The sequence below is a fragment of the Octopus bimaculoides genome, chromosome 13, assembly GCF_046866305.1.
Source record: "Octopus bimaculoides isolate indiv1 chromosome 13, ASM4686630v1, whole genome shotgun sequence".
Taxonomy (NCBI): domain Eukaryota; kingdom Metazoa; phylum Mollusca; class Cephalopoda; order Octopoda; family Octopodidae; genus Octopus; species Octopus bimaculoides.
The window spans coordinates 29,158,789-29,183,761 of NC_142940.1; the positions used below are offsets into that span (position 1 = coordinate 29,158,789).

General features: G+C 35.4%; 1 protein-coding gene across 5 annotated transcripts in view; it reads right to left on the minus strand.

The window, feature by feature from the left end:
- Positions 1 to 24,973, minus strand: part of LOC106880368 (rho GTPase-activating protein 7) — a 601,077-nt gene that overhangs the window by 55,354 nt on the left and 520,750 nt on the right. For all 5 annotated transcript variants that reach the window (XR_016244003.1, XM_089361608.1, XM_089361606.1 and 2 more), the window contains one exon: positions 19,371 to 19,559. Coding sequence is in view for 4 of the 5 variants with exons in the window: in XM_089361608.1 (XP_089217734.1) it covers positions 19,371 to 19,559 (189 nt within the window). In the remaining variant the exon portion in view is untranslated. The remainder of the gene's footprint in view (positions 1 to 19,370; positions 19,560 to 24,973) is intronic.

A 24,973-nucleotide genomic window follows, 5' to 3' on the forward strand; every position in this document is an offset into this window, starting at 1 on the left:
CATCTGTTCCCTCTTCACCAATGGTTGGACCAATGGTCATGATGTTTTTCAGGATTACAAAGGAGGTAATCAGGAAGGTTTTTAGTGAAAAAAATATGAGAAAGAATGATTATTTAGTGAATATTGAGTTTTGTATTAATAAATCACCTTTGATTTTTTGGCTTCAATTCTGGCGACGAAGATTAACTCTGGATTTCCCTGCTGTATAGTTTGTGAATTTAGAGGGTTTAGATTTGCAATACTATCCCTTTATTTCCCATCATAGATGGGCAGATTTGCTATCTTACTATAATGGGCGTTATGTCTGTCTCTTTGTCCATTCCCTCTGCATAGCCAGACGGCTGGACCAATGGTTATGGTATTTTTCAGGATTATAAAGACAGTTGTCACGAAAGTTTTTTAGCATTAAAAAATCAGAAAGTATGATTATTTCGTGGATATTGATTTTTGAATTGATAAACCACCTTTGCATTTTTAATAAAAATTCCCTGATCATGAGTAACTCTGGATTTTCATTGTATATATGAAGGGGGTTGTGAGGACAGTTAATAGCGAAAATAAAATGGAAAAAATGTGTGTCAGTATATAGTTTGTATGACCATTTTGAGCGTGGCCGTTGCCAGTACCACCTGACTGGCTCCCGTAGGATTTTCGAGTGAGATCGTTGCCAGTGCCCCTGGACTGGCTTGTGCGGGTGGCACATAAAAGACACCATTTCGAGCGTGGCCGTTTTCGTGCGGGTGACACGTAAAAGCACCCACTACACTCTCTGAGTGGTTGGCGTTAGGAAGGGCATCCAGCTGTAGAAACTCTGCCAAATTAGATTGGAGCCTGGTGTTGCCATCCGGTTTCACCAGTCCTCAGTCAAATTGTCCAACCCATGCTAGCATGGAAAGCGGACGTTAAACGACGATGATGATGATGATGATTTAGTGGTTATTAAAGTGTGTCAGTCTCGAGCAGGATTCTAAATAGCTAATCGAAGTGGCTGTTGTTTACACCTCAGATTTGTCAATCAAAATAACCCATGGTACCAGAACATCCAGACATTATTCGTATAGAACAGTGAGAGGTAAGTCTTAGTTTGATTTTTCCAACCATAAAGATTCTGCCCACACATTCACAGCAAGCAAGGCACAAGGTTAAACTTTAGATCATGTACCCGCTCTGATGTTTACACATGGCCAGTTATATGTCGCTATGAGTAGAGTAATGGACTCGAGTAATTTGAAAATTAGTGTCAACTAAACAGAAAATATTGTCTACAAAGAAGTTTTGTACTCATATTGATATTATCGAAAGGAATATGATTCATAATTCAAATAAGGAAATTTGTGAACTTCGAATGTATAAGAGTATAAACACGTGTAAAATAGTGTAAACAACTTAAATAAAAGTATATCTAAATAACATTTTTTCTTAATACTTTTTGTGTAGTGGTCGAAGGAAGCTCTGGCTGTCATTAAGAGTGGTCTACATAACCATTCATGATACAGAGGCTGGAAGCCTATTGCAGTTCGGGAGTGAATTGTCATCATATATCACTTAGTCACAAACACGTCATATAGCTGCATTAGAATGTTGTATCACCAACAATAATGTGATTTCTCTAAGGCATCACATATCTATCAAGTCCATTTACACATTTCTCAATATGTACTGCTGTTATGACTTCTCTCTCTCACTTTATGCCTCCATCGTGGATGGGTAGATTTGCTATGATAATAATGGAAATACCACTCTAAATATGACATCACAGAATATTGGTTTTAAGAATAAGGGTAATTACAATCTTGATAAATATAAGGGAAAGGCAAAGAAAGTAATGAATTCTACTGGTTAATAGAGATTCAACACCTCCCACTATTAACAAGTGTTCTAGTTCACAAAATGGTAATCCTAATTCTGTTACATATAAGGAGAAAAGAAATAGTGTAAGTGAAGGAAGAGAACCTGGTATAATCCCTTTTTTATGTACACATTGCCCAAATTGTTCTTTGCTGCATTAGAAAGAAATTTCCTTCTTAATAGAAGCAGAAAAATTTTCAACACATAACATAGAGGAGGTTAATACATATCAGTCCAAATCAGTTTATCATATAAACAATTGCATTTTGTAATTATAACACTGCCATTGTGAATCAATCAAGAAATAATGAATACTGTAAGTGAAAATACTGAACATAATTTAGATGGTTACCTGTTGATTTCTATTTGTAATGATAATATCACATTGGATAATAAACATGGGACATGATCAAGGGAAAGATATAATTACTGTGTTGACAAGGTAGATATAAATATTGGCAAAGATATAGGAATGGTTAACACAGTTGACAGTAATATAACCCTGGATACTGACAATGTATAGCACAGCCTGACTAAGTGTGTGAAGAAAATGTGTAAATGTAGGAATACTAGTGACTGTCCATAAGAAAATAAGTGCTTGACTAATGCTATAGTTTATAGATGTATACCCTCTTAAGATCCTGAAAGTAACCTGTGTGCTAGTAGCTGATACCCTCACATCCTCAATTGGGAAATCCTTAGACTCCAGTCAATCTAACGACTGGGAATGACTGTTTTATTTTACTCTGTTTATTCTTGGTCTCCCCAGCACTGTTGCCCATTGAGGTGGCCTGTCAACAACAACCCCAGTCAGTGCCAACGTCCTATCCTTCAGGTAAGTGTCCATACCTAGTGTGTCCAAATATGCTGCACTCTGCTCATTTGCACACCTGCAGTCCTCCACCTCTGATGGAGTCTAAGGATTCCGCGGTACACGTGTTTCAAGCTTTATACACAAACAGTCGTTGCATCATTATATGAGTATATAATTGATAGAAAGGATGGTTTAAAGCTATCTTCAGCCGCAAATATATTCAGTCCCAAGATTACATCACAAAGAAGAAATCACAAAGAAAAAAGAAAAAAAGAAAAAGAGAGAGAAAACGGGAAAGTCCACTTGGTATTATCCATTGTAATATGCTTATCCTTTAAATTGTTATATTTACATAAAAGTTCATCAGTATTAAGAAATCTGTTCATATTGTACAACAATTCAGAGTAGAGTGAAAGATAAATAAATATAACTAGCGCATATGAGATAGAAGGAGAGGATCAAAAAAGAAAGCAGTTGGAGGTTAAAACAATATAAAATAAGAGATAAAATACAAAAATAATAATACAAAAATAATAGAAGTCAAATCGAGGGTAATATAAGAATAAATACTGATAATTAAGTAAGATGCATATAAAAGATTTAGTAGGGTTGGAATAAGGTAATAAAAGAAAATTGGATAAAGAAATTTAAAAAATGAAATAACAGAAGTAAAGAGAAAGAGAATAACAAAAAAACCTAAAAATAGAAAAAGAGATAAAGAGAAATAAAGAGAGATAAAGAGATAAGTTCCTAAATGACAGACATACATGATGCTGTGTTGGCCAGGAATAGTGTGGGAGGGGGGAGGGGTCATAAATAATTTCTTAGCTAGAGTAAGGTTGAAATATGATATCCTTGTGATGAGTGGTCAGTTTAGCCAAAGCATACCACTACAACTTAAGTATTATGAACTTATCTATTATATTGGTACATACACTTACTTAGAAGATAAATAAATAAATGGTGGAAGTGGTAAAGACTAATTAGAAAATATAAAAACTAAACAAAGAAAAATTAGAAAATGTAAAAAAAGGGTTAGAAAATATAAAGAGGAAAACTAGGGTTGAAGTTAAAAATTAAAAATACAAAGTATGGGGAACAATTATAATAGTAATAATATAATAGTAATATTGTATTACATAATGTAATAGTAATAAAAAATAACAACACCAATAATAATAATAATAATAATAATAATAATAATAATAATAATAATAATATAGTGGTTTGATGACTAACTCTAAGATCGTTAATTTTTTAGATCCTACACTAAACTTAGATAAAGGACTTCACTACCCTTACAGAAAGCCAGAAGAAACTACTAGTTACATTAGCACACTATCCAATCACCCCCCCCCCCCTCTATAATTAATGCCACTGTCCAGGCTGTTTCTGATAGACTAACTAAATTATCCTCGAATGAAAACATTTTTAAAGATCATGCTCATCATTACAATCAAGCCCACTCTAACGCTAGGTACTCCCAGAAAATATCTTTTGTTAAAAAGTTAAATTGTAAACCGCCTAAAACATCAACCATGAGTATAAACCCATCATATAATCAAATTAGTAAATCTAGAGTTAATTCCCTAAATGGACGTATGGAAAATAAGTTGAATAAAAACAAAAATAAAAGCACAGATACAACCAGTACTAATAAAAATAGGCCTAAGATCAAAAAGCATAAAGAAAAAAATCATACAGATAATAGTTCAGTTAGAGAAAACCCTGACGATAGAAATAATAATAGCAATAGAAGAATTACTAAACACAGTAACAATAAATTATGCAACTACATATGGTATAACATACCATACAATGTAGCGGTTACAGGTAGATTATGCAAGAAAATATTTTCAATTATATCAAAGAACTTTCCACCCACTCATAAATATAACAGTATTCTTTCCACTAAAACTATTAGAATCTCATATTCAACCCTAATATGAAATGCCTTATATCTAAACATAAAACCAAAATTAAAAAAAAGCTAGATTAAGAATAAATAATAATTATCAGCCTAACCCCGATAATCCAAGAACTACTATTGATAGTATACAAACTAATAATCCTGAGAATTATAACATTGTTGATAATGCTAATAATTGTAATAATTATAATGACAACAACACAATTGGACCTATAACCATATCCAAATATCAAACCACAGTACAATAGATGAATCACTAAACCTAGACCTAACACAGGATAGTGGCACACCTTATAGCACTTCCACGTTAAATAACGATACTGCTACTACGAATAGAATATCCAACTCCACCTCAAATAGTAATCACGATAATAATTATATGAGCTACAATTCCAATATAATTAATAATATTGTTGATAGAAATAATAAATATAGTACCAGTGTTAACGGCAGAAAGAATAGAGGTAGTGAAACTTTGAACAACCCCAATATAGGTAACAACAATAATAGTAACAGCAACATAAGCGTAAACCTTAACCACCCGAGAACTGACATAGATAACAATCCTATAAACAGTTACCCTCCACATGCAAGCATAAGACGGCCTAACAATTATAAAGTCAGGTGCAATTGTGTAACAACATCAACATGTCCTTTACGTCGAAACTGCCTAGCAAAATACAATCTATTCTTGTGAAATAATTACTGAAACGAATACCCTCACCTACCTTGGGTGCTCTTCCTCCTGGAAATCCAGGGTCTATAACCACAGGTCATCATTTAGACTCAGGCATAAGGCTAATAGCACCTCATTATCACGTAGAAAATGGGAACTTAAAGACGAAAACATTAACTTTAACCTTAGATGGTTGGATTGGCCGCAACTTATAAAAATAATAGAACTGGTTGCCAGTTATGTTCCTTAGAACTATTGAAAATCATTAGATTCCCTGAAAAGAACAAGCTAATTAATAAGAGATCAGAATTCAAACCATCTTGTATACATAAACTGATTAAAACCTTTAAATACTATAATCCCTAAGTCCTCTCTTTTAAGTTATAATCACTTCAAAATCTTCTTTCAATGGTAACTCCCTCGTCAGATCCATCCTGCCACCATTCAGGCATTGAATTAACGAGGCCCGTACTCTACCCCCATCTTAACTATTTACTTTAATTATTCAGTTTACCCTCACATAGCTAGATTCTGACCCCATAAAATACACACATATTTAATAACCCGAGATCCATAATCCCACTTTTACAGGAAAATTACTAAACAATTTAGTCACTGACTCTAAGATTTTGAATAACACTACAATACACAAAGGTAACATTAAATAACACTCATCACTTCAATGTTTTTATAATAATATTATACTAGTATTCAGTAGGAGATACAAACCCAGACTCTTTTAACTTCATATACCAATACCCAAACGATTAAAACACGATTATAGTACTGGTTGCACTATGTCATATAATTTACACAAATAGATAAGCTGAAACTTCCCCAATCACAATATCTTTCCAATCAACGTACCTTTTCAAACCACTATATTATTATTATTATTATTATTATTATTGTTATTGGTGTTATTTTTTATTATATTACATTATGTAATACAATATTACTATTATATTACTACTATTATAATTGTTCCCCATACTTTGTATTTTTAATTTTTAACTTCAACCCTAGTTTTCCTCTTTATATTTTCTAACCCTTTTTTTACATTTTCTAATTTTTCTTTGTTTAGTTTTTATATTTTCTAATTAGTCTTTACCACTTCCACCATTTATTTATTTATCTTCTAAGTAAGTGTATGTACCAATATAATAGATAAGTTCATAATACTTAAGTTGTAGTGGTATGCTTTGGCTAAACTGACCACTCATCACAAGGATATCATATTTCAACCTTACTCTAGCTAAGAAATTATTTATGACCCCCCCCCCCCCTACTATTCCTGGCCAAGACAGCATCATGTATGTCTGTCATTTAGGAACTTATCTCTTTATCTCTTTTTCTATTTTTAGGTTTTTTTGTTATTCCTCTTCTCTTTACTTCTGTTATTTCATTTTTTAAATTTCTTTTATTTCTTCCATTTCTTTATCCAATTTTCTTTTATTACCTTATTCCAACCCAACTAAATCTTTTATATTCATCTTACTTAATCATCAGTATTTTTTCTTATATTACCCTCGATTTGACTTCTATTATTTTTGTATTTTATCTCTTATTTTATATCGTTTTTTTTTTTGTATTTTATATTGTTTTAACCTCCGACTTCTTTCTTTTTTGATCCTCTCCTATCTCATATGCGCTAGTTATATTTATTTATCTTTCACTCTACCCTGAATTGTGGTACAATATGGACAGATATCTGAATGATGAACTTTTATGTAAATATAACAATTTAAAGAATAAGTATATTACAATGGATAATACCAAGTGGACTTTCCCTTTTTCTTTGTGATGTAATCTTGGGACTGAATATATTTGCGGCTGAAGATAGCTTTAAACCATCCTTTCTATCAATTATATACTCATATAATGATGCAACGACTGTTTGTGTATAAAGCTTGAAACACGTGTACCATGGAATCCTTTGTGTTCTGTTTTAATTTTACGTTTTAATATATTCTTTCACCTCGGCCACTATCTGGCATATACAGGCGCTTACAATTATCAAGTATTACCTCTAAAATTTACAATATATATATGTATATAGCTATATCTGTCTATCTATCTAGCTAGCTAGGTACCTACCTACCTACGGAAAAATATGGATAAGTTCTATTTTTACTTTGCTAAATGATTTTCTACTATTTGAAAATAATATGTATTCTTGTTTTTTATATTATTCAATTGGTTTTTTTAAAGATTATTTTTAATAGATAACTTATTTAACACTAAATTATTTAGAAGTTAGATTATCATTTCAACATAATATAAGACTTCGATTTGAATAGTGTTGATATATTTTCGATTATTTTTGATTAATAATATTTGATTACTAATTAGTCTTTACTGTTTATAATATCGTTAAAGGTTTTTTTTTATTAAAACTTAGTATATATAAAGTTTAATCTTTTATTCTTAAAAAATTTTTCTCATTCTTAATTTTTTCATTCATAATTTTTTCATTCATATTTTTATTTTTATTTCTACATTTGTAGAAATAAGTATTCTTGTATTTTTCTATTATTCAATTGATTTTTAATGATAATTAAATAAACGTTTTTAGTTTGAAATAGTCTAGCTTTAACTATTACACTGGTTACATATGTACTAATATTATCTTTATTATTATTTTAGCCTTAAACTTCGTTCAAATTGTATTTAAAATGATAATAATTTATGTAAGCTGGTTTTTGTATATAATATACATGTTAGCATATATTATAATGGATGTAGGAATGATTATGGAATGTTTATTATTTTGATATTTTTAATAATTTTTCTATCTTTATAAAATAAGTATTTTATATAAATTCATTTGGTACTTATTGTTGGTTGATATATATATTTATTTATTATAATTATTGTTCTATTTAAGACCTGATGATTAGCTGTATTTTTGAATAGAATTTTAATTGATTTTAATCGATTTAAATTTCCTTTCTATTAGAAAATTAGTTATGAAACACGTGTAGTCATTTTATTATCTTTATCTTATTATATTTACTTTGTATTATATTATACTCATTTATTGTGCTTTTAATTATTAATTTTTCTATATGTGATAGTGGATTTTCATCGATGAGTTCATGGAACTAGGTTCTTTTCCCTAAAACTATATATTTATATATATTTTAATCTGTAAAGCTCAATTTAATTTTAATTTTTTATAAATTGATTTTAATTGAGTTTTTACTTGTAATTTTGAATTTTGTCCCTAATATATATATATATATATATATATATATATATATATATATATATATATATATATATATATATATATATACACATATATTAATCGCATCTGTACTAACATTTACCCAGTCAACATATATACATTTACTGGTATTTGTGCTAACACCACTGTACTAATGCTGGTACAGCACACACAAATGGAGGTAGCAAGTGTAACATGAACAATGGAGGATTAAATGTGAGGACAATTGCTATGTCATGCTTTTCAGATGCTGATAGCTGCAGTTCCCCCTCCCCATGTTACCTCTTGCTCCACCACACATTCCCTCAGAGTTGGCACTGTTAATGTAGGCACATTGAAAGGTAAGTCTGACAAGACTGTTGAGATGCTTGAAAGGAGAGGTGTTGATGTGTGCTGTATCCAAAAGAGGTTTGGTGGAAGGGAGCTTCTGCCACGTTCCTCACTGGCAAAAAACATTCTTTTATTCTCTTACTTGTTTGTCATTTGACTGTAGCCATGCTGGAGCACTGATTTAAAGGGTGTTAGTTGAAAAAATCAACCCCGAGACTTATTCTTTGCAAGCCTAGTACTTATTCTATTGGTCTCTTTCATCAAACAGCTAAGTTACAGGGACATAACCACACCAGCATTGATTGTCAAGCGATGGAGGAGGAGACAAATACAGAGACACACACAAGTATATTATATATATATATATATATATATATATATATATATATATATATATATATATATATACATACATGACTGACTTCTTCCAGTTTCCATCTACCAAATACACTCACAAGGCTTTGGTTGGCCTTAAGCTATAGTAGAAGACACTTGCCCAAGGTGTCATGCAGTGGGACTGAACCTGGAACCATGTGGTTGGGAAGCAAGAAACTTAACACACAGCCATGCTTGCACCTATGTAGATATAAATTCTTATGAGAGGGCAACAGTGACATAGTAGGAGGTGTTGGCATACTTCTAGCAGATTGAAGTAGTCAGAATATGTGATAGGGTACTTAGCTTAAACTAGTTTTTCAGAATAATGTTGCCTGCTTATGCCTACTAACAGGGTCTACCAAATTAACAAAAGGACTACTTTTATGACACTCTTTTGCAGACCACTTCAAAGATAAATGACAGTGACCTTATCTTTGTGGTTGGTGATTTCAATGGTCATATTGGGCAGCAACCAGGTATCTTTCATGGAGTGCATGGGGTCCATGGAACTGGTTCCCAAAACAAGGAGGGAACAAGGTTGCTGGAGTTCAGTGAAACAAATGATCTAATAAACTGCAACACCAACTTCAGAAAGTCAGCCAGTCACTTGATAACCTATAATTCTGGTGGCCATGCTAGCCAGATTGACTACATTCTCACCAGAGAAAGGGATTAATGGTTGCTCTTAAATGCAAAGTCCTTCCTGGTGAAGAATGTACCCCTCAGTATAGATTACTCATTAGTGACTTCAAGCTACAGTCATGAAGGAACCCAAGAAACAAGCAAGTTTGGAAAAGATATGGAAGTTCAAGGATCCTTTGAATAGTTAGAGATTTAGGGACATCCTAACAGAAACAATTGATGAAAAGGAGAAGTTAGACTTGCAATAGAGAGGATAACGGGAAGTTTCTACAAGACAACTTTCTAAGAGCCACATACCAAATCTCTGATTGGTGCAAGGTCCCAACCAGACCTAAGGTGATGTGGTGGTGGAACAGTGCAGTTGACAGGGCCATTAGAACAAAGAAACAGGCTTGGAAAGGTAGTGGAGCAAGGAGGTATATCAGGTAGCTAGAAGGAAAGCTAGGAGGCAGGTATATTTAGCCAGGGGTGAAGCAGAAAGGAAAAAGTTTGCCAATGTTATGCAACATGAGGACCAGCAGTTTACAAGACAGTATGCCAGGGAAAATTGTGATATTGTTGTAGAGAAGTGTGTTTGCATGGATGATGGTCCTCTTGCAAAGCAAAAAGGCTTGGAAATGTCACTATGGAAGGTTACTAAATGTAGAGAACGCATGGGGAAAGGAAAGTCTGTATACTGTGGATCCAACAGAGGGACCAGGTAGATAAAGCCATGAAGGATATGAAGACCAGGAATATAGCATCAGTGGTGCTTCTCCCTAGCACAAAACCAATCTAGACTAACTCTCTTCCTAATTATTTGGGCTATGACCCTCTTCATAACTTTCATTGCCTGATCCACCAATTTGATACCTCTGTAATTATTTCTGTCTAAGGCATCGTCTTTACCTTTGTAACAGTTGACTATGATGCTGATTCACCAGTCACTGGGTATGACTCTCCATGTACAACCTAGTTAATTATATGGGTGATTAGGCCATAACCCATACCACCTGATATTTTAAGCATCTCAGAGTGATTCTTGATGAGCCAGGAGCTTTCCTGGTCTTCCCCTCCCTTATCTGGTGGTCAATGTGGAAACTAGGGATAGAGCAGTGGCTGGTGAGAGCTGTACAAACCATGTATAGGGATGCTGTCAGTAAGGTGAGGGTTGACAACGAGTATAGTGATGAATTCTGAGTACAAGTAGGGGTTCACCAAGGATCAGTCCTCAGCCCCTTCTTGTTCATCATAGTTCTCCAAGAAATAACAGAGGAATTTAAGACAGGGACCTCCTCTATGCTGAGGACCTTGTTCTTATAGCTGAATCACTTCCAGAACTAGAGAAGAAATTTCAGCTGTGGAAGCAAGGTCTAGAATCAAAGGGCCTTAGTGTTAATCTAGCAGAAACCAAAGTCTTGGTAAGTAGGAAAGTAGAAAAATCACAAATCTCTTCAGGTAGATGGCCCTGCTTGATCTGTAAAAAAGGCATAGGTAGAAACTCCATAAGATGTACCCGGTGCAAGCTATGGATGCATAAGAGATGCAGCAATATCAGAGGAAGGTTAATGGTCTTTGTGTGTGGCAGATGTACTGGTATAATGAACACTAAATATGTACAGAAAATAAACTCCATCAAATGCCAGGTAGGGAAAACTAGAAGTAGTTGATAGCTGCCATTACCTAGGTGACCAGGTCAGTAGCTGCTAGACTAAGAATAGGCTGGGCAAATTCAGAGAGCTTCTACTTTTGTTAGTAACAAAGGGCTTCTTCCTCAGAATGAAAGACTGTATGATGCCTGTGTGTAAACATCTGTGCTCCACAGCAGTGGAACACAGGTTATGACTGCAGAAAACATATGAAGGTGATATGCTTTGTTGGATGTGTAATGTTAGTGTGCATATATGACAGAGTGTAAATGTTTTGAGCAAAAAAACTGGGCATAAAAGGCATCAGATGTGGTGTGCAAGAGAGACGAATATGCTGCTATAGTCATGTGACGTGTATGGACAAGGACAGCTGTGTAAAGGGGTGCTGAGTTCTAACTGTAGAGGGAACCTGTGGAAGAGGTAAACTCAGGAAGATATGGGATGAAGTGGTGAAGTACAATCTTTGAATATTGAGCCTAATGGAGGTGATAACAAATGACCAAGCCCTTTGGTGATATGCCGTGCTTGAGAAGACTCATCAAGCCAAGTAAAATTGTAGTTGTGGCTGTTGCTAGTGTCATGTGAATGGCACCTGTGAAATTGTAACGGTGGCCATTGCCAGTAGCATAATGCTGGTAGCCGTTGCCAGTAGCATGATGATGAATGACTGAGACATTCTGCGATGTGCTGTGCTTGATAAGGCTTGTCAAGCCAAGTGAAATCGTAGTCGTGGCCATTGCCAGTGTCATATAAATGGCACCCATGAAGTCATAGTCATGGCCATTGCTGGTGTCTTGTAATTGGCACCTGTGCTGGTGGCACGTAAAAAGTACCCATTACACTCTCGGAATGGTTGGCATCAGGAAGGGCATCCAGCTGTAGAAACCATGCCAAATCAGACTGGAACCTGGTGCAGCCCTCTGGCTTACCAGTTCCAGTCAAACTATCTCGCCCATGCCAGCATGGAAAGCAGATATTGAATGATGATGATGATGACTTAGAGTCGGAGCATTGATGTAACCATGATGTTATGGTGATCTGAGATTTTGTTATCTGCACTGATTTGTAAATATACAATTGTATAGCATAATGTATACCATGCATGTTAATGCAGACATGTAAACATAATATATTATACACTGAAATTTATTATTTCATGGTGAAGGCCACAAAATGGTTGTAATCCTAAGAATGACAAGTGATTAGATAAATATATTCATCTCTCATACTGCCTGACTTTTTATGGTTTATGTACACTATTATCCAAAAGTTTGAGATCACCTAAACTTATTTTTGAAAAATATCTATAAAATGGAAATAACTGAGAGTTCTAGTAAAATATTTCATTAATGTATAGCTACATTCATTGGATGACATAATTAATTCAGCAACTAAACAAAACTATGAAAAATGAGTGAAAAACTCTAAATTTTAGACTCATCAAAATATCTGTCCTTGCCCTTGATCACTGTAGAGCATACTCTGGGCATTCATTCGACCAATGAAAGCAAATATTTTGCTAGTAATATTTTGCCACTCCTCTTGTAAGAGTGTCCAGAAGGTTTCTGCACTTTTTGACTATGTGATCCAATTCATCCCACACAATTTCGATTGGATTGCAATTGGGGGTTTGGGCTGGCTATTCCATTACAGTCAACTTTTTTCATCCATTTTCTTCTGTAAATAGTTTTTGCATAACTTAGAAGTATATTTAGCACAAAAGTATCACTGATCAGCCTCGTCCTAGATAAAATGACATGATGCTGGAGGATAGGGTTACCCGATGAATATCCCCAACACCATTGCCTGAAAAACACCCCCAGATCATTACACTTCCTCCATCATGCTTTACAGTTGGAACTATACACTCAGGAGTCATCCATTTACCATTTTTTTGCCTCACATAAACTCTATGCCTGGATCCGAAGAATCCAAACTTTGATTCATCAGTCCAGAGGACTCATTTTCATTGATCAATAGTCCAGGTTTGGTGTTTTCTGGCTCATATAAGTTGCTTATGTTTATTCCCTGGTTGAAGCAGTGGTTTTCTGGCAGCACAATGATCATTTAGGCTGGCAGCAATGCGTCTTCTCATGGTTGTAGGAGACACATTAGCTTGCCAGCTTCACTTACTTGTGCAGCAATTTCATTTGCTGTCAGGTGCCTGTTTTGAAGGCACCTGACAGTGGAGTAGACAGTAGTGTAGAAAACTTGAACTTTTTTGGCTATACCTCGAAAACTATAGACTTCACTATGTAATTTGACAATGCATGCTATCTTTTCAGGTGATAAATTGCTGGTTTTGCCCTTATTTAAGTTGATTTTTTAGGAATTTCACTAATTTTACTTATTTTTAATAACTGAACCTGAAAGCAACAATAACACATAAAACGCAGTCATTAAGTGATGGTATCTCAACTGATAGTACATAAGGAGTGTAAATAATCAAAATGTATTGCAATGTTACAAAAAAGGGGACACTATAAGGATTTTGACAACATTCTAAAATAGGCTTGCTGTCAAGAAATATGATTATTTGCATATAAAATATGAATAGTGTTCCATATCATATAAACCTCAAACTTTATGCAATATGTTATTCCATATTTTTATACAAAAAAAAAATTATCTAAATTAATGACATTGAACTAAAAAGTCCAGTCTGAAATAAACTTTTATTAGGTGATCTTAAACTTTTGGATAGTAGTGTATATGTGTGTGTGTGCATGGGTGTAAATGAATAATAATTCTGCTTGTCATTATGTTGCTTAGCCCATCAGTAATGCTTTCACATGATTAGAGAAAAAGAGGGAGAAAGAGGATAATGCAAAGAGTGAGGCAGAAAGAGACAAAAAAAGAAAGAGGGAGAAAGAAAATACGGAAAGTGAAGTGTCCATGACATATGGTAGGGGGAATGTAATACCTATTATGTAGTTAAAAAAGTTGAAGGTAGTGATACAGAGGAGAGTTAGGAATATAATTTTAGCAGAAGGGTGATGTTCTGATGGTGAGATTAAAAAAAGGTGAGAGTAAAGAAAGAGAGAGAGATATGATGGTAGTGGTGGTGGCAATAGTGAGTGCATAGTGAAAAATAATTTTAAAAAAAATTGAACTAATTTTTTTTTATATCAACTACCACTTCTAGCATGTGCACCACAAACTTGCCATTCATTTTAGAAACAAACCAGTTTCCCATTTGCCTGTCATATGCAATGACTATCAATATATCACAAGGGCAGAAATTTGATAAAGCAGGGCTGTTCTTGCCTGGACCTGTATTCAGCCATGGTGAGCTATATGTTGCATTCTCAAGGGTTCACAAATTATCTGATGTGAGAGATAAAGTTATCAATACTGATAAACAAGGAAAAAGAAGTGGGAGAACTTACATGAAGAACATAGTCAACAAAGAAGTATTGGATTGAAAGGTGTATGCAAATTGAAATGTGTATTGGCTCTGGCTTATAAGTTACTAACGATGTGGTTTCCAGATCATGCTATGTTGCATTAAATCTTTACCCCCATGAAATTGTGACTCCTATATTTTACATATGAAATAATTTTTTTTACAATAAAAGTTCTGTTTTCTAGATATGAAACTGTGACCATGTAAATTTTAAAATGTAATTTTTTCTGTTTGAGAAAAATACAACAGGCTTCTTTTGATTTCTGTGTATCATATCTACTCACAAAGCTTTGGTTGACCCAAGGCTATATTAAAAGACATTTGCCTAAGGTACTATGCAGTAAGACTGAACCTGAACTATGCAGTTGGGAAGCAAATTTCTTAAGTATGCAGCTATGCTTGTGTCAATCAGCTTCACTTTACTTTATCTTTGGTATTCAAGTACTATTTTCCCCACTTTCTTAAGTGCCTATGTGCTCACTTGTGTGCATGTATGTATATATCTATATCTATACACTGCTTTTCAAATTATAAATGACGTTTCATTTTTTAATTTTATTCAAAAACTACTAATTGGAATTCAATGAAATTTCTACAGAATGATTGCAACAGTTATATGAGCATGGTGTGCAAAAAACATGAGGTTTTGCATACATGTAATCAAACCACGACCATTAGCATGATTTCAACCAAATTTTGATGTTCCAAATTATTAACGAGTGGTCTGATAATCATGTAAATATGGGTCGTAAATGTGACTTAACTGCTTCAGAAAAATCTGTTATTCTTTTCTACTCTAGGCACAAAGCCTGAAATCTTGTGGGAGGAGGCCAGTTGATTAGATCGACACCAGTATGCAACTGGCACTTAATTTATCGACCCCAAAAGGATGAAAGGCAAAGCTGACATAGGTGGAATATGAACTCAGAATGTAAAGACAGATGAAATACTGCTAGGCATTTCACCCAGCATGCTAACAATTCTGCCGGCTCGCTGCCTTAGAGAAATCTGTTATTACTTCTGAACTTGCAAAAGGTAAATCAACATTAGAAATATCTAAAATAATTGGAAGATATCACCAAACTGTAAAAAAAACCCAACTATTACAGCTCCTACAAGATACGTAAGAGAGCCAACAGGAGTGAATTGAGGGCTGTTTCTCAACATTTCTATCACAAATTAAGCGTGAAGCTGTAAAGAACCTAGGTCTTGCAGGTGGAGAACTTTTCAAGTGCATTGTTGAAACAACTGTGCCCAGAACTAAATGATGTCATCTACTGAAAAAGGTTGGTAAACCAATGACATTAGTTAAAAGGCCTCCTTTAAACAAAATACACATATAAAATCATCTGAAATGGGCAGGAGATAACATGAAGGTCGACTTTTCAAAAGTTTTGTTTACAAACGAAACTCATGGTACCTTGATGGACCTGATGGAGCAAGGGATGGGTTGTACATGGATGAGATCATCATCAATGCTTGAGACACCAATAAGGGGGAGGAGTCATCATGGTTTGGGAAGGTATTATTGGAGGTATTATGGTTGGTCTTCGTAAAGTGCCTGGTGGTGTTAAAATGACTGTGGATGCTTACATAACGTTTCTGAGGGAGTCTCTTGAACCTTGGTTAAAAAAGCAAAGGATCTCCAAGACAACCATAATATTCATGCAAGATAATGCACCCTCGCACTTAGCAAAGAAAACTACAAAGTATTTGTAACAATTAGGCTTCTGTTGACCTCAAAAGAAGAAGTGGCCTGCCTGTTCCCCCGACTTAAACCCGATAGAAAACTTGTGGAGTATTCTAAAGTGATGAGTTTATGAGAATGGATGTCAATTTAGAAACAAGAATGAACTGTGGCAGGTAATAATGGATGTATCTCGTGGCATAACATCAAAGGAGATCCAGAAACTAGCATGTTCCATAGAGCAGTGCCTTTTCCAACTCATTTCAAACAAAGGCTTATGTATCTCATATTAACCAGCTCACCTTTCATTTTTGAATGCTGTTTATTTGTTTATTACTATTTCTTCCATGTTTATGACTGTATGTGTTCATTTCAGTACATATATCATCATCATCGTCATCGTCGTTTAACGTCCGTTTTCCATGCTAGCATGGGTTGGACGATTTGACTGAGGACTGGTGAAACCAGATGGCTACACCAGGCTCCAATCTGATTTGGCAGAGTTTCTACGGCTGGATGCCCTTCCTAACGCCAACCACTCAGAGAGTGTAGTGGGTGCTTTTGCGTGTCACCCGCACGAAGGCCAGTCAGGCGGTACTGGCAATGGCCATGCTCAAGATGGTGTATTTTATGTGCCACCTGCACAAGAGCCAGTCCAGGGGCACTGGCAACGATCTCACTCGAAAATCCTACGAAGGCCAGTCTGGCGGTACAGGCAATGGCCACGCTCAAAATGGTGTATTTTATGTGCCACCCGCATGAGCCAGTCCAGGGCCATTGGCAACGATCTCGCTCGAAAATCCTACGAAGGCCAGTCAGGCGGTACTGGCAACGGCCACGCTCAAAATGGTGTATTTTATGTGCCACCCGCACAAGAGCCAGTCCAGGGGCACTGGCAACGATCTCACTCGAAAATCCTTAGACATGCCGCGGGCACAAGTGCCAGAAAGGCGATGCTGGGCACAGGTGCCATCACAAATTCGCTTTCGCTTGCCCCAATAAGTCTTCGCAAGCTGAGTTTCATGTCCAATTTAACTCGATTTTGATTTCACTTGCCTCAACAGGTCTTCGCAAGTGGAGTTTAGTGTCCAATTTAACTCGATTTCGATTTCACTTGCCTCAACAGGTCTTCGCAAGTGGAGTCCAGTGTCCAATGAAGGAAGGTACGCCTAAGTGGACTGGTTGAGGCCTTAGATTTAGATCTCACTTCAAATAATTAAATTGGTATTTTCTTGTTTACATGAGTTTTAATTACATCCCACTAATAATTTGAAACAGTGAAAGATTACATTAATTTGGTAAATATGCCTGTAGTTTCTGTGTTGTTTTACAAAACCTCACATTTTTTACACGCCATACACATACAACTGTTACTGTCATTCTCTGAAAATTTTGTTGAATTCCAATTAGTAGTTTAAAAAAAAAAAAAATGGTACGTCATTAATAATTTGAAACAGTGAATATAACGTACTGTTCTGTGATGTTAAGATCAGCAAAAATGTACTCCAGATGGTGAGAAATAAATATTATTTAAAAAACATAGCATATATTTTTATGAGCTACAAATAGTTTCCTCTGATGAAAACAACTCAGCATTTTATAACATGTCTAGTACCTTCACACAATCCTCAGGCTCTGCCCACATGGTGTAATAAGGTAAAACAGGATGACAAAATAGGAGAAAATATGAGAAAAGGCGAGAAATAGATGTAAAAGGTGGAAGGTTGAAAACATTGGAAAACGAAAAAGAAAAAAGAATGGGGGTAATTAGAATTATGTCTCCTTTGACTGTAAAGCCATAAGATTGAATAGATAGGGGCCTAGAGTCTGCAGTACAGCTGCTCAATTTGGAGAGGGTGCTATTTTCCAATTTGCCAACAGGAATTTGCCCATATATTTACATCCACAGAAAATTTCAGATATGGAATTCAGCAGTGTGGCGGAGTTCTTAGATCTGGAAAAGGATCTGTGATCTTTCAGTTATGCATAGTTTACATTTTTTTGATCCACTGACATATGGTGTGGACTTTTCAAGTATTTTCCACTTGGTTGTATGTGGTGTGGTGTCCACCTTCAAACCCCATACCAGACTTTACTTTTGTCCCTGCACCAGAAGGAAGATATGTGATTAGCATAGTGATTTTTCAAGTTGCCTTCAAATAGTCTAATGTAGCTCTTCTTTTCGGTTTTGTTATCATCTAGCATTGCTGTAATTTCTGCCTCATATATGATGGATTGAACTATCTACCCCTTGTCAAGTGGACAGGTTCCTGAGTCTCAACAGTTATAATAGGGAGTAGGCTGTTGGTCATGTTTGCATGTAATGATACTCTTCATATTGGGGCAGCAACTATAGGATAATTTAACTGAGTGCCTATTGAATATTTTTCTGTACCTGTGTTTTATTGGAAAGTGTTTGTCTAAGAGAGACAAAATTTTTTTACCTATGTTGGTTTTGACATTGAGGGAAAGTGGGGGTGTGACCCAAATTATTCTCTACATCTATTTTGAGGTCATTTTTTTTTTTGTTATTCTTATTATTACTAGAGGGGTTGTAAATAGATTCATCAGTAAAGCCACAACTGGCTACAGCATTGTTGTAGTAGGGGGCTGCCTTCTTGAAAACTTCTTTGGAGGAAGAGATATTCAGTTACTTATTTTGGCTCTCAGGTTTTTATGGGGTGGGGTGCATGACCAGACTGTGTACATAGGAAAGTTTCTCATCAGATAAGGTTTATAAGAGGAAAAGTTTAGGTCTAGAGAAACATCTAAAAAATCAACTTTTGACAGATTAGTACTCACAGAGAAAAGGGATTTTGAGTTGTCAATCATGAAGACAAGACATTCATGGGCAGGTTCCAGCACTTCTTTGGAATCAGGAACACCTGTTTGTTTCTTGTTTCTCAACAAGCTTGGACTGTTAGAACTCTTCAGACTGATTACATTGAACAGAGAAGGGGCAAAACACACTGCTAGATTGCTTGCTGTCATCTGTCATAATAATAATAAGAAGAAGAATAAGAATAACAACAATAACAACAGTAACAATAAAACAATTTATTGTAAATACTGAAAAGGAGATTGGCCTTGATGAATGCATTAAAACAACATTCTTCAAGGGAAACACTTGAAAATGTACAACACAACACACAGATAGACAAGTTTATCATCATCAAAGAATTAAATCTTGAAAACAAAACAAAACAAATATTTAGGTGTATGTGAAGAGGATGGCCTCTAGCATTCACAAATGCATGGAAAAATACAGAAAGGATGTTATTTTATCCTAGAAAAAATGCAGAAAGAATGTTATTCTATGCTAGAACACAAGCTATGAAATAGGATTGATGCAATTAATACCCTAGCCATATCTGATGTGACCTGAGTGTGTAGGCACAGTGTGGGGTGTGTGGCTGTATGGTTTAGTTGCTTACTTCCCAACCATAAGGTCTTGGGTTCATTCCCATTATGTAGCATCTCAAGCAAGTGTCTTTGTTGTGTTGACGCCCCCACACGATGAAGTAGGCTAGCCCAATACATAGATATAGAGGGAGAAGTCTAAATGTCGAGGTAGTTGACTAGAGGTCATCTGGACGTGCGATATAACAGTGGTGACAAGGATTTCGTAGATCACACAGCCACTGTGTAGTATTGTGATAAAACAGTGGTGATGAGGATTTTGTAGCTCACACAGCCACTTTTGAATAGTACCGAAATGGAAGAGTTACTGAAAGCAGTTGTAAAACAACAAGAGCAGCAGCAACTACAGAAGTTAAGAGAATTGTTACTGCAGGCGAGAAATAGTACAGAATCATTTTCAGCAGATGATGTTGCAAATTCCATCAAAGAATTTCACTACAATCCGGATAAAGGAACTACTTTTGCTGCATATTACAGACGATACGAAGACATATTCCGAGGGGAATGCAAGGGATGGTCTAGTGAAAGGAAGGTAAGACTTCTTTTGTGAAAGCTTGCTACTCCGGAACATGAAAGTTTTTGTAACTTTATTTTGCTGAGAAAGCCCGCAGAATTGTGTTTTGATGAAACGATAAATATTTTGACTAATATTTTTAGGGAGAAAAGTTTGCAGTTTAACATTCAATGGGAATGTTTAAATTTAAAGAAAAACGAGTCTGACGATTTTGTAATATAAGCCGGTGTGGTTAACAAGGCTTGCGAAAGGTTTAAGCTGGAAGAATTAACACTATGTTCAAGTGCCTAATATTCGTTAAAGGACTAGTGACAACAGAAGACACGGAAATTAGAAAAAGAATATTATCAAAGCTGAATCAAGATGTGAAACTAACCTTGTAGAAAGTGTCTGAGGAATGCTAACAAATAATCAACCTTTAAGATGATACAAGAAAAATAGAAGACAATAATAAGAATGTACAAATGTGTAAAGAAAGTACAGACAGAAGAAAATATATCAATTCAAAACAGTGCTGTAGTTGCGGAGACCAACATTTGTGGAAAGATTGCCCCTTTAAAGATAAAACATGTTTTAAGTGTGGTAAAATTGGGCATATACAGATGAAATGCCATTTGAAGAAAATTGTAAAACCAAAGAAAGTCTACTCAACAAAAGTAAATTATACCAGACAAAACCGAAAATTGTGTTGGTAGAAATAAATGGGTTTCAGACCAAAATGCAATTAGATACCGGTTCAGACGTATCAATAATAAGTACATGGAGTAAGATAGGCAGGCTGTTGTATAAAAAAACTACTAGGACAGCCCATGGTGTGTCAGGGGAATGAGTTCAATTCTAGGGCAAAATTTCACCAGAAATAAAACTTAAAATCAGGACGTGGAAATGTAAACTAATGGTATCTAAGAATACAATGAATCTGTTCGGGACAGATTTAATGGAAGGATTTGACCTATGAGATCTATCACTGAATACATTATGTAACAAGGTGAATGCGTCACAGTCCGTGTCAGAGAAAGCATCGGAAAAAGTGAAATTAAAATTGAAAAAGATGTACCCTGATATTTTTACGAAAGAGCTCAGTATGTGTAAAAAAATTAAAGTAAAGTTTGAGTTGAAAGAAAATGCAGTGCCTGTGTTCAAACCGAAAAGGAATGTACCTTTTGTGGCGTTAAATCAAGTTGAGAAGGAATTTAAAAGATTGGAAGACATGGAAGTAATTGAAAAAGTAGACTACTCTGAGTGGGCAGCTTCTACAGTATATATAAGAAAGAAGAACAGTTGATAAGTGCAATGGTGGGAAAATTTTTTCCAAGCTGGATTTGTCAGAGACCTACCTCTAATTACTGGTAGATGAAGAATGTGCTAAAGTATTAACAATCAATACTCATAAAGGTCTGTACCGTTTCAAAAGACTGCCATTTGGGGTAAAGGTTGCACCAGCAATATTTCAGCAAGTAATAGATACTATGCTAGCAGATTGTGAGTTCGCGGTCCCATATTTAGATGACATATTGATCAAAAATGAATCAAGGGACCAACATATTGAACATATAAAAAAGGTTTTCAAACGAATATGTGATTACAGGTTTAAGGTAAGGGAGGATAAATGTGAATTTTTCTTCACAGAAATAAACTACTTAGGACAGGTGATCAATGAAAACGGACGAAAACCGGACCCTTCTAGGATTGACGCGATAAAAAACATACCTGCTCCCACTAACAAAACAACACTACAAGCATTTTTAGGTTTGGTAAATTATTACCAGACCTAAAATGTATGAGCTAAGAGCTCCGTTGAATAAGTTGCTAAAGAAGGACTAGAAATGGAGCTGGACAAATGAATGTCAGAAATCATTCGAGGAACTAAAAAAAATGGTTAACATCAGAGTTATCATTAACTCATTTCGACCCAAATCTGAAAATAATTGTGGAATCAGATGCCAGTGAATATGGCATAGGAGCGGTGATATTGCATAGATTTAATGATGGTAAAATCAAAGCTATTGCACATGCGTCAAGAGTTCTGTTACAAGCGGAAAGAAACTACAGCCAGATTGAAAAAGAGGTGTTATCATTAATCTTCATAGTAAAAAAATTCCATAGATTCTTACATGGGAGGAAGTTTATACTGCAAACGGATCACCGACCGTTATTGCCTATTTTTGGTTCGAAAAAGCATATCTCCACACACTCAGCAAACCGCTTACAGTGCTGGGGGACTACTCTGTTGAATTATGACTCCCAGATGGAGTTTTTGCCATCAATCAAAATGGGACATGCAGACGGGTTGTCTAGGCTAATTCCCGAAATATGAGGAACCTTTTGAAGACACAGTGATTGCATCATTAAAACTAGAAATGGAACTGAAGAACATTTTGTGCAATGTAATACATGATTTGCTGGTAATGCTGGAAGAAATTAAATTGAAATCGGGAAATGATAGGTTTATAAATAAGATTAAAAATATGTTGTGTAACACAAAAAATATAAAGGAGTGGGACATAGGTTCAAAGCACTATTCAGTATGTGATGAGGTATTATTATGTGCACAAAGAATGGTAATACCTGAAGCACTGCAAAACAGAGTACTAAAAGACTTTCATGTAGGACATCCGGGGATCGTCTGGATGAAGAGCCTTATGAGAAGTTACGTTTATTGGCCGAATATGGACAAGTAAATTGAGAGACTGGTAAAACAGCGTAGGGGATGCACGATGGCAGCAAGGGCGCCCCCAGTGCAGATACAGCCTTGGCCAAAAATAGATTCGGCATGGTCTAGATTACATGTGGATTTCGTAGGACCATTAAATGACTCCTATTATATCATTGTGGCCTGAAGAGTGTAAATATTCAAGGCCAACCACAAGTGTGACTATTGACTTCTTGGAAGAACTGTTCGCTTGGTATGGAGTGCTAGATACGATCGTGTCAGATAATGGGACACAGTTCACAGTGAAGGAGTTCAAAAGATTCTGTAAGTCGGTTCAGATGAAGCATGAACTCTGCCATACCACCCAAGGTCAAATGGATTAGAGGAAAGATTCGTCGACACATTCAAGAGAGCTTTAAGGAAGACCAGACGGGAAACCTTTGAAGATACAAATATGACAAAGTTTTTGCAGGTATATAGAATAACACCAAATCCAAATGCAGAGTCAGGTAGGTCACCCGCAGATTTGATGTTTTCCAGAAAAATTCGTTCTATTTTTGACAAATGGTTGCCCAGCAGGAAATAGAAAATAGAAAATTCAGGAAGTAAAATGAAATTTTTTAACACAGGTGACAAAGTGTATTTTAGAGTATATAAGTAACAGAAAATGACTGAGAACAAGGAAGTATAACGGGACGTCTGGGTAACGTGATGTACATGGTAAAAGGACCAAAATATGAACACAGAAGGCATATAAACCAATTAAAAAAAAAATATACCAAAAACCAAGAGAGGCAAGAGGAACAAATGGATCTGTGGTATGATTTGTTCGAGGTCCCAGAACCACAAGCACAAGCAGAACCGACACGTAGGTCGAGTAGGAAGAGAAAACCTACAGAAATGATGGAAATAAATGCCAAGAGAAAAAGATATGCCAGTTTCTCACCGAGGAAATAAAATTGATAAATTCAGGTTTAAAAAACTCAAAAGGGGGAGATGTGTTGACGCCTCCAGATGATGAAGTAGGCTAGCTCAATATGTAGATATAGAGGGAGAAGTCTAGACGTTGAGGTAGTTGAGTAGAGGTCATCTGAACATGTGATATAACAGTCTTCTATTATAGTCTTTGGATGACCAAACCTTGTAAGTTTGGTAGACAGGAAATGAAAGAAGCTTGTTGTATGTGTGTGTGTATGTGCAAATGTGTGTTTGTACTTGTTACTCATCATGACAACTAGTGTTGGTTTATGTCCCTGTAACTTAACAGTTCAGCAAAAAAACTGATAGAATAAGTACCAGGCTTAAAAGAAATTCTGGGGTTGATTTGTTCAACTAAACCCTTACAGTGGTGCCTCAGCATTGCCATAGTCCAGTGACTGGAACAAGTAAAAGGTAAAAGATAAAAAAATCATCAATGAAATCAGTAAAATTGATACAAAAATATGCAAGTTTCTCACAATGCACATCTAAACAGACAACACATCCCTTGGAGACATGAGAACATGGACTGATGCAGCTGCTTCAAAAGACATCAACCACAAGGTTAGACACTTATCTGAAGATCAAAAATGACTGGATGCTTGTATTTGTCTGTAAACATGAGAGTACCAAGAAACTGTACTCAGTATCAGATGGAATAAAGAAATATGTAAAGGAATTGAAAATTACAGAGACTCAGGTGCAACCATACGAAATAGAATCCACTGTGAAAGCAAAAGTAATAAAAGTTCTCAGCATCTGATCTGCTTTCTCTTCAATATATCATTGCTCATCATAAATAACACCTGTAGTAAAATGTCCAACTTGCTGTTACTTGAG